The sequence below is a fragment of the Manis pentadactyla genome, chromosome 7 (assembly GCF_030020395.1).
Source record: "Manis pentadactyla isolate mManPen7 chromosome 7, mManPen7.hap1, whole genome shotgun sequence".
In the NCBI taxonomy this organism is placed as follows: domain Eukaryota; kingdom Metazoa; phylum Chordata; class Mammalia; order Pholidota; family Manidae; genus Manis; species Manis pentadactyla.
Genome location: NC_080025.1, coordinates 105731030 through 105743103, shown reverse-complemented (window position 1 = coordinate 105743103; position 12074 = coordinate 105731030). Strand labels below are relative to the sequence as shown.

The 12074-nt window shown below is 34.0% G+C and overlaps 1 protein-coding gene across 4 annotated transcripts in view; it reads right to left on the bottom strand.

The window, feature by feature from the left end:
• The window catches only part of BBS9 (Bardet-Biedl syndrome 9), a 426494-nt gene that overhangs the window by 232566 nt on the left and 181854 nt on the right, over nt 1–12074 (bottom strand). For all 4 annotated transcript variants that reach the window (XM_036897491.2, XM_036897488.2, XM_036897492.2 and 1 more), the window contains 2 exons: nt 7062–7243; nt 1574–1650 (listed from right to left, as the gene is read on the bottom strand). In XM_036897491.2, coding sequence (XP_036753386.2) covers nt 1574–1650; nt 7062–7243 — 259 coding nt within the window. The remainder of the gene's footprint in view (nt 1–1573; nt 1651–7061; nt 7244–12074) is intronic.

The window sequence follows — 12074 nt, the reverse complement described above, 5'->3', positions numbered from 1 at the left end:
AATAGTAAGGGAAAATGAAACTGGAAAGGGACACCTAGTTAAGAGGAAACAGCACTCCAGGTTACCAACCGGGACACATACATTATAATATCATGCTATTACATAAGGACTTTTCCTTACAGAGGTCAAAAGTTGCTAAAGAACAGAAAGGGAAATTCCTCATTCCAAATAGCCTATGTTTAAGAGAATCTAGATAAAATTATATAGGTTGCCCAAAGGAAAAAAAGAATAATTTCCAAGGCAAGAAAATGTGTGTACATTTGTCAGCTAACTAAGCAAAAATGTTCCATTCAGACTACTCCCTTCAGGTACAGTGAGAAATGGTGTGTGCTGAACAGCCAATGTTTAAAACAGTGCCTCTACTATGTGGCTCAGCTGGGTGAATGTTTCTTTCACTTACAGACCTGTTTTTTTAAGTATACCCAACTTACTATACTATAACAATGTTAACATGATTTTTTTTATCACAACTTGGCTTGGCTGTTTAAACTAAGATTAATCTTTGAAAGCTTATGACAACTACTTATTATATTATATTCTGACATCTAAATATCAAAGTCATTTCCTGGACAAAATTATATGACATGAACTCCAAATACAGTAAAACCAATCATTTTGATCACTTGCCTAAATTGATCAACTTTTAGCACAGAAATAGATAAACTGAATAGATTTTGCCCAAACTGCAGGCAGTGAGACATAATCAACCACCAAACAAGGGCTTACAGAAGACTAAACAAGGAGATGGGGCAACCCAACCAAAGACACTCTTTCACCCTTTCTTCCTTCCATTATCTTTTCCTTCATCCTACTCATTTCTCAGCTTTATTCATTCATTCATAAAGCAAATATATATTAAGCACCCATTATATGACAGGCACTAAGGATATGGCAGTAAATAAGACAAGCATTGGAATGTAGGTGGTGGTGGTAGTGATATTATGTTGGAAGAACTAAAATGTAATTTTATTTGATGATGATGGTGATGGTTAACTATCATAACAAGTCAACAAAGTAGATTCTGTATGATTCCCATTTTACAGATGAGAAAATTGAGACTAAGAAAATTAAATACCTTGTTCAGGGTCACACAGATAGAAATGATGGGGGGAATAATTCCTGGAACAACCATTTACTCTTATGCTACTCCCCAACACTACCACTATAATGTATTAAAGACTATAAATTATCATAACCTGTACTAGACCTTTCATAAACATTATCTCATTGAACCTTCAACAAAAATCTTGTGGGGTCAGTGTTATTCATCTGGGTTAGGATTATCTCAATAGTCTTGTACTGAAAAAGTTTTTAAAAAAAAAAGATTCAAAATAATGGTGGGCACCCATTCTACTGTCCCCTTCCCTCCGTTTTTTTTAGACAGAAATCCTGCCTAAAGAACTTCTTACTATCTTAAGAAGCTATAAATGTTTTTTCTAGAAAATAACAAAGACTAAAAGTTGTGATCCTCCCTTAAGTTTCTATTTGTAGGCCCAGAATTTAGACCAATTTACTTTTATCCCATTTCATCCACCATTATCATAAACCCTTTTGAAGATTCAAATAAACTTACAGACAGTGAGTCAAAGTTAGGAGAAACCATGGCAGAAACTTTCAAGTCATCCTCCCTCTCAGTCATGGGCCAAATACCTATAATTTAAAGAGAAAAAAAGATATTTAATCACAAAGTAAACACTACTACATATAGTTCTTTAAGGTTTATCTATACTCTGTTTCAAAAAACAACCCCATAACATACTCACAAGTTGAAAAAAACTAATCTATTACAGAATTAGAAGCTTCATACTAATTCTTCTCCCTCTACAATATTTTAAAGAACTTTCTTTATCTAAAGATATTAGCTAAAATGAGACCCACTGATCAGTGTTGGGAATTTCAATGTCCTCTCCTTATGGCAGAAGCCCACATTAGTACAAGCCTTTTGAAAGTAAGTTGACTATAACTATCAAAATGTAAAATGTACATATTCTGTGACCTAACAGTTCTACTCCAAGCATTTATCCAATACTCACAAACATGCCCAAGGAGGGTCTCTGCTGCTGGTAGTTATTGAAAACAAAAACAGAAATGAAAAGAATCTAAATTTCTATATTTCTACTAACAGGAAAATGGCTAACTAAATTATGGTACATCCATATTATGCAATGGTACAAAGCCCAAAGCTGTAAATAAGAGTGCTATCCATCTTTACACAGTGATGTGAAAAAAAGTCCAAGATATGTCTATTAATTAAAAACAGCAAGATGTAGAACAGTATGTCTAATATGCACATATTTGTGTAAAAACAATTACATAGACATGAAAATTTTCTTAGAATATACATTCATGATAAAGATTACCTTTAATAATCCAGTGTAACTAATATCTGAATTTTACCCTTTTATAGTATTGTTTGAATTATTTTCACCACATTTATATTCTTTTCACAACTTAAAATTTCACAATTTAAAAAATGTTTATAGTACAAAATGTGATATGAACCTAAATAAGCAAGAAACAAATAATATTCGTGTACACATATATTGTATATGATATATATATATATATGTATATATATATATATATATATATATATACATACACACACATATACATATGACAGACTACTGACTGCCCACCTAACATCCATTTTTCCCTCCTCCATCTTTATGGCAGAGCTCTAATTCTACTAAGGCATTCACCTTCATCTCAAAGCTACCGGATTGGTCAAATTTGATCATGGTCATTTCATTACCCTGACCATTTGTTGTTTTAGGCATGAGCATGGGACTTAATCCTGGCAGATATGAGATAAGGAAAGTTGGGAATGGGTGGTCCTGGCACATGTTTCTAGAAAAACTATTCCTCCCTAATAAAGGGGAGAGTCCAGAGAAATCTCTCTCTTCTTCCCTGGAAATCATATTTGCACATGCCTGGAATTGCTAAAATCACCCTACAACCTTGAGATGAAACACTCCCCGCACACTGAGGGTGGCTGACTGGAAATATGGAAAGCACTTGGAAGATGCCAGCATGAATCAGCTGTTTCACAAAACTGCCTACAGTTGCCATCAAGCATTCCCACCAATACTGCAATATTTGGAACAGAAATGTTCATAACTTACTTAGTGAGAGTAAAAAGACTGCTCATTAGTAAGGATGGCCAGCATCAAAAAGACTAAAAACAACAAATGTTAGTGAGGATGCAGAGAAAGGGGAACCCTCCTACACTGCTGGTGGGAATGAAGGCTAGTTCAACCATTGTGGAAAGCAATATGGAGGTTCCTCAAAAAACTAAAAATAGAAATACCACTTGTCCCCTCCTTGGAATTTACCCAAAGAATACAAGTTCTCAGATTCAAAAAGACATATGCACCCCTATGTTTATCGCAGCACTTTTTACAATAGCCAAGATATGGAAGCAACCTAAGTGTCCATCAGTAGATGAATGGATAAAGAAGAGGTTGTACATATACACAATGGGATACTATTCAACCATAAGAAAGAAACAAATCCTACCATTTGCAACAACATGGATGGAGCTGGAGGATACTATGCTCAGTGAAATAAGCCAGGCGGAGAAAGACAAGTGCCAAATGATTTCCCTCATTTGTGGAGTATAACAACAAAGCAAAACTGAAAGGAACAAAACAGCAGCAGACTCACAGACTCCAAGAAAGGACTACCGGTTACCAAAGGGGAGGGTTGTGGGAGGGCAGGTTGGGAGGGAAGGAGATGGGGATTGAGGGGTATTATGTTTAGTACACATGGTGTGAGGGGTCATGGGGAAAACAGTGTAGCACAGAAAAGGCAAATAGTGAATCTGTGGCATCTTGCTGCACTGATGGACAGTGACTGCAATGGGCTATGAGTGGGGACTTGATAACATGGGTAAATGTGTAATCACATTGTTTTTACATGTGAAACTTTCATAAAGTGTATATCAATAATACCTTAATAAAAAATTTAAAAAATAAAAATAAAAAAAACAAAGACTGCTCATTGCCCACCCAATAAATATTCATCAGTTTTCTTTACTAAAAGAAGTCCAATTTTATGCTAAGCAACAAACTACTCAGCTAAAACATTAAATTTCCCAGGCTCTTTTGCAGCTTGGATTGGCCTGTGAGATTTAAGAAGACACTCATGGTGCAGTTTCCAAGATTCTTAAGTGGACTGACTCAGCTACAGATGCGAGAATAGAAGTGCCAGAAGCCATCCTACACCAAAAGATGACCCCGGTAGGGAAGGAACTGGAGTGTGATGACAGTGCAACTGCCTAAGCAACCATGGTCTGCCCATAGACTGGACTTGCTTTTCATAGGAAAGAAAGAAACCTCTGTCTTGTTCAAGCCACCTTATTTTGAATTTCTGTTAAATGCAGCCAGACCTAGCCCTAACCAACACATCTTCCAACAAAGTCACTAAGTACAAATGTTTCTAGTGCTCAATGGTAGAAGCAACTTTGTTATCTTAGACATTTCAAACAGGATACAGACTTTCATTTATATGCTCCTGTCTTAATGTTCTTTCCCTTCCTAAAGACACAACTGTGTGGGAGTCTACCTCAGTATCATACCCATTCCCTTCATACCCAGCCCAGGCAGAGAACATGATTAACTGCCTAAATCAGAAGGAAACTCCATCTTTGAAAGTGCCTACCAACAGATGTTGCTGACTACTGGTAACAGAAATGTTGGCAGAATTCACAGTAATGAGTAGAGTATGAAAAGCTTCAAAATCCATGAGCCATACACAAATTATTACTATAATTTCATGCTTACAACATACATTCCTCCCTATAACTTACACACATAAAATAAGCTTCAAAAACATTTTTATTATAATAGATAATATACACCATGTGTACAACAAAATTTACTCCTTAAATTGGCTTTAAATTTGCTACAACTCTCACTTTGAAGAAATAAAAAAAAGCTTTAAGTACTGAACATAGCCCAAAGACTGTGAACATTTTTTGCAAGTTAAAGTCACTATACTGAAATAAGTGGTATTTAAATGAATAATGAGGTCATCACAAAGTTCAGAGTTTTAACTTCTCATAATCTTCTGAAAAGAAATGATTTGATACTTTTATATAATTACAGGTATTTTAATAAACAAATATACCAGTTTTATAAGGGTACAGCACACTAAATTTTTTTCCATATCTAAAAAATATTTTTAAAGTCTCCCTTTTTCAGAAGTTTTTCTCTGTTTCTACTTCAGGAATAAAACTAAATGATGAGTTTTTCAAACTGGGCTCCTGCATTCTTAGGGTAAATTTCTAGGAGTGGAATTCCTGGGTTAAATGGTATTTCTATTTTGAGTTTTTTGAAGAGCCTCCATATTGCTTCCCACAATGGTTGAACTAGCTTATGTTCCCACCAGCAGTGTAGGAGGGTTCCCCTTTCTCCGCATCCTTGCCAACATTTGTTGTTGTTTGTCTTTTGGATGTTGGCGATACCAAAATAAAAAATAAATAAATAAATAAAATTTTAAGAAACTAAATGATGTGGCACAGAAGAGACGAGGAACTTCAAATATTAACTAAAACTTGAGGTTATGTAAATAATGAACTTTGCACTCAAATCTGTGGGCACATCCCTAGTTTAATTAGCAGTTATTGCAAGAAACACAAAAGGATCCATGACAAGCAGAAGAGTCTAACCCTTCACACCCAAGAACATGGCGATGGCTGCTAAAAAATAACTCTCAGCTGTAAGGGGTTTTTCTGAGGATTGTTTTACACAATTAAGTATTAACCGAAATATCATTCACACATTGTTTATGGAAAGGGCAAATCTAAGACACAAAATTTGGAATGAATAGACACATTGAATTTATTTAGCAAACTCTGGAAATGTCATGCTTATATATATGCCACTCTTCCCCAATTAAATTTTTAAAGAAAATGAGACTTATAATTCCATTAATCCTAAAAAAATTAATATCAAAAAATAGAAAAAAGCTGTATATTGCAATAGGACACATCCAATTTTAAACATTCTCTATTTGACAGGGTGCTGACAATGAATAGGTTTTTAAGTCAGTGAAGGTACTTAAAAGACCTACGTTTCACTGGTTTACTTTCAAAACTTTCTAAAAGAACGTGTGAAGCCAAAGCATAATTTTATTTTAATATTCTTATTTTTTAAATATATTATCTAAATTCTTCTGAATGTCTTGATAATATGGACTCAAAAACACATAAATCTAATAAAGTGATTGGACCAGGATTATGACTGGCTCTGTTGTTTTGGTTGGCTTTTGATACTCTGTTTCTTTTATTATTCCTCCTTGTTTTAACATTCTTTTATGTGAAAATAGTTCATATTTTTTCTTATTAAAAAAATACTTTTACCTGACCCTGAGAAGGGAACTTAAAGTAATGCTTTTTACATGTCCAACTCAAACTGCAGGATTGGTGTTTTGTTTCTCCTTTTAATTTAAAATAAAATTATACCCTTGTGAATCCCAAAGTAAGATAATATTGAGTTATTCAAACTCAGGAACTGAAAATATCATCAGCGTCTGAGTCATTAGAAATCAGCATACCACAGGCTATATTCCATTTGGATGGCTAATTAACTATAAACATAAATTATATCGCTAAACTGCAAATGACTACATTTTTTGTAACAGAATGGTAATTCATATACTGCTTTCATTTTTTTGAAGAGAAGAAGTGAAAAATTTTTTAGATATGTTAGAAGTTAATAAATAACCACTCTACATTTTAATGCTCTCCTCAAGGCCTGAAAACACTATCCAAATAAGTACTTGTTCCTTTCTTAGAATTTCAAGAAAAAAAAACTAGATAGCACTGTCCCTGAAACACATAATAAAAACATTATCTTAAATAGGACATATTTTGCAGAAGCTATGAAATACAAATTAAGCACAAAGACTTTGTGTGCTTAAAAACAACACAAATATGACTAATTAAATCCGGGGAAAAAATTAACTCTATCCATAAACAAAACATTATCCATATACAAAATAAAGTGAATTTTACAATGAATACTAAAATCGATTAATAAAAACTACAAATCAGCTACCTTGTGATTTATTAACATCCTTGATGATTTTCTGAAGTTCTTTCAGTTCTGTATCAAGCTCATCATAGTTTAGTTCTCTAGATTCAACTTTTGGAGCATGGAACAGAGCAGGGTCTGTCCCCAGGTATGAACACTGCAAGTGACCATCGTCACTCAGAGTGACTATCACTCCTTTTAAATCACTACAATAGAAAAGAGAAATGAGACATGATTAAATTTTTTGGTGGGTTTAGACTTCACCAAATACATATTTATTCAATTCAGCTTCAACATACCATTAAGAAAATGACTATACAATATATCTATTTCTAAAGTTTTACATCCAAGATTCAATTTAAGTGATTCAAACATGATTTATGTTTATAGAAGTACTCCCAGTGTTATGATCTATTACAAGAGAGAAAGTAACAATTTAATAGCTGCCACTTTGGGGGACCTAACTAATGGCAAACCCTGCCCTAAGAGCTCTTCCATTACTGTGCATCATTCACACCTCCCTCCAGCTCCCACTTGGCAGACTCATAACAAGCATATGAACACCACTTGGGGAGCTACAGTGGCTCCAGAGCTGGGTTGCTGGCAGGCTGCACAACAAGGTTGAGGCACAGGACCAAAAACAGAACCATCTGGGGGAATAATGAAGGTTGGTAGAGAGGCCCTGGGAGGCCTAGAAGAGAAGTATGTCCTTTCTCTTTTCCTTTTCCTTCTCTCTAGTTTTGGGACTCCCATTCGCCCTCCTTCCCCAGGCACACCCAAACATGGTTCCCTTCACTCTCACACTGACTCAGGGAGCTCTCTGGTTCAGGTAGCTCTTGCCCTTCACTCTCAGAGACAGGGATCCCATTTTTTCTGTAGCTCTTTCTCTTTTACTCTTCTTATCCTGATTTTCTCTTTTCCTCCCCATCCTTTTACTCTTCCTTCTCTCTTTGGCTCCCTTATCTTTGTTTTAATCTAGAAACTAGCCATAATACGTAAACAATAGATCAATATAAATATTGATATACCTTTTTTTTTTAATAAAAGTTAAGTTTTTCTGAATGTGTTATAAAAAGTTGAGATGAACACTCTTTGCTTCTTTCCTAGCTTGCCCAGAAGAAAAAAAAATTCAACATTGTCATAAGTCATTTTAAGCTGATACATAATGAATTGGCTTGTACAATTTCTGTTTGTTATGTTTTCTAATGGCCTTTTATTTTTAAAAAGTGTTTCCAACCCAGTTCCAAAAGCTAAATAATGATTAAAAATAATAGAAAATTTGAGAAAGAAAAGAACTTGAAAAAAAAATGTTGCTATCATCTGAAGAAAAGGAGGTAATTTATATAAGAGACAAGGCCTTATTCAGAATGAGTAGGAATTTTTAAAACTTCCCAGCTTTGGGTCAGTTCATTAATCCAAAAGCTCAAGTAGGTTAAGAGCAGATATTACAGTTGTTCAACCCTTCCCATAAGGTGGCTACCAGCATCCACTTTATCACCTGCCTGCAACACAACATTCCTATACACACTTCTATCAGGGCTTAGACACAGCCAGTGCCACATAACCTGTCAGGTGACTTCATAGAAATAAAGAGTAGACTGATATTACTGATTCCAAAGCTAAAGAACTAGATTATGAGTCAGGAGACTTGGGTCCTAAGTCTGACTCTGCCCCTATATAGCTGAGTCAACTTAGAGAGGTCTTCCTAAATGTTCTTTATCTCTAAAATGAGAAGGTGAGACTAGATGATCCTCAAGTCTTTAAGTTTTATGATTTGGTTCTATCAATCCATCTCAGAAAATAAATACTCCCAGAATGAAATTATTCTCCTAAGATAAAGTATGAAAGGAACCCTACAGTACCTGTGGGCTTGACCATTTCTTTTGGAGGCAACTGAAGCCACCTAGTGGCCATGAAGATCCTAACTTCCAGCTATGACAAGCCCATCTTGAGGGGGCAAACCCTATAGTTTGTTCCCCATTCCACCCAGCCCCACTGGGGTCTGGGGACCCAGTGAGTCCTCAGCAAACTCCAGGGCACCAAAGGGCGAATCTTTGGCTGGCTTCTCAGAGAATGTGGAGATATTCAGTTCTTTAAATCCAGAAGGGTATTTCTATTTCATCTTTACCCTTTGAGTGGTCCATAATATGGACTTAGCATGAACGAGTACAAGTATCCCTCACTATCCAAATTTATTTGGTCTTTGAGTTGAATACCTTATTATTAAATCAGTTTTGTTCCACTGTCTTAGACAGCAAATAGCAAGAATGTAGACAAAGGGGATTTATCTAAAATTTTATCTGAACCTATTAAGTTTCTGTGTTCAGACAGGAAGAGTTTGAATAGTAGTATATATTTGTATTTCTTCAGACTCTCCAGAAGAAATTCTTTACTGGTGCTTGAGGTGTCCAAATGGAAAAGGGATGAGCCAGGGGCTTCCCTCACTGAAAAAAACTTACCAAATGTCACCCAACTGTCTTCAGAGTACACTACAAAACTTAAGCAATTCACTTTTTCTTATCACAGGTATCAGAACCATTACATATAGTTTAGATCAAATAACAGAAATTTTGGCTCTAGATGAATTTTTTTAGCATTGCATATTGTATCCCATAGGAACACTAAGATAAGCCCTAAAAACTATAATAAATCAGTGGAATTTCTAAAATATCTATGATGGGACAAGCACTTTGACTCAAACCTATAGCACTACTTAAATAAGAAATGTCATCACTTGCTATCTTAATGCAAAGGACAATATATATCATTCCTAAAGTTAAGCCCAACTTAAGTATAAAGAGGAAAAGAAAAATACTATCAAGATTTTTTTATATCTCTCTACTTAAGGAATATTTTATTTAACAATATTGTCCATGTAAAATCTGGAAGGCTCTGTGAATGACAGAATTTTATGCTGGAAAAAGCCATCAGGTAAATTAAGTATTGTGCACCCTACTACTCACATCTTTAGAGTTAACAATGCCAAAATTAAGGTCTTTAGATTATTACTAGTCCTTGAGGCACATCAGCTAACCCAAGGCACCAGAATAATGTATTTAATGAAGAATCAAGGTCAAAAATGTTATATTCCTAGGACACATAATAATTTTGTGATTTTAGCAATGGGGCATGAAATTCAACAATAGTTTTCCCAGGAATCTGAAAGTAATTGTTTCATCACTTAGTAAACAGATCCCTGTCTTAAGAATACATTAGAACAAAATTCCAGATGGATTCTAAAAGCTAAATTTTAAAATATGAAACTACAAAAATATTTATCTGCCCTTGGGATAGAAAGAACTTTTGCTGCAAAAAAAAGCAGTAGAGGAAACTACAAAGGAAAAGCTCTCTAAATTAAACCACAAAAAAATTTTAAACTTGTAATATGACTTAAAAAACATGGTAAAAACAACAAAAGACAAACAAACTGGGAAAACATTGGCAGCCAACATAAAATACATAATTTAAGTTGAACCATATGAAGTTGTGAATATTCAACTGTTTTTTGGCCTATGAAAACAGTTTTATATGTTTTATCTAATATGTAAAGAACTCCTACAAATCAATGAAAACAAGATTATATCCCAAAAGACAAAGGTCAAAGGAAATATATAATTCATACATAAAAATAAGTCAATAAATACATGAGAATTTTCTTCAAAAACCAAAGAAATGTGTATTTTAAAGCCTTTTAAAAGCTATAACTGATTATTTACTATATCAAACTAGCTAAAATTACACTTATTAGTCCTCTTTTAGATAAGATACTTGAGATAAAAACTCTCATACACTTTCAGTATGAATATAAATATGTTAAAAATTATTTTAGAAAACATTTTAGAAATATATTTCAAAAGCCTAAACATACTCATTGCCTTTTACACAGTAATCTACTCCCAGTTAATTAAAAAAATTGGAAACAACCCAAATGATAAGAAAAAGAGGAAATTTTTTTAATCATGGTACATCTATAACAGAATGTTTAAAAGCCCTTAAAAATCATGTCTTACAAATATGTGCTATCAGAAAAAAATAGCAAAAAAGTAAATATTAAATGTAAAGCAAAATAACTGCATATATATTTTATCCTAATTTTATAAAATACAGGTATATTAAACAGATTAGGAAAAAATAACTTAAATGCTAATAGAATGGTGACTATCTCTGGTTAGCAAAATTATGAACTTTTTAATCATGTCTTACGGTTACAAACCAAGATTAAAAAGAAAATTTGTTTTTTTTAAGAAGAAAAAGAAATGTTCCATTTTCCATCCCCAGATACTGAATTTGAATCAGCAATTCAGAAGTTAATCTGTGGAATTAAAACATTTCTAGTCTTTTTCTGAAAAGGCCAATCTATAAAATATGCAATCTGGAAATATTTGAAATACAGCTCACAAGTGATAGAAAATGGACAGTTTCTTTCATTTGCTAATATAATAAAACAAATGAATAATAATTTTAAAAGTAAAAGAACATGCACTTAATCTAGTAGTCTCTTGGCCAGCCACGTTTAATGCAAAATAGAAATAATTTAAGTCATCAAATTGTCCAAGTATGGTTCTTATTAATATAAACAGATATCAAAAACAATCTTAAAAATTAAATACTATTTAATGCCTCCAATTTTTACTCTGCCCCAGTAAGGAGCACATGATTTAAAGGCACTTGTCTTCAAGCACAGAAGACAGACTTAGTGTGGGTAGCCATTCCCCATTCCCAACAGGATGGACTTGGTCACTTGAACATATTTTGAGTCACTTGATCATCTTTCATTTAAGACATGTTTATTGAGCATCTGCTACACAACAGAAGCTACAAAGGCAAAAGAAAGCATGGAGCTTGCCCCATAAAAATGCTGGTCTTGTTGTAAAAAACTAAATTTTGTTTAAAAAATAGCAATCCCAACATACATTGCAGATACAGTAGGTTAAGAAAGCAGAACAAGGCTTCACAGGGCAGAGGATACAGAAGCTGAATCCTGACCTACAAGCAGATCCTCAGAGATGAAAAAAAATGGACAGACAGAAGGCAGAG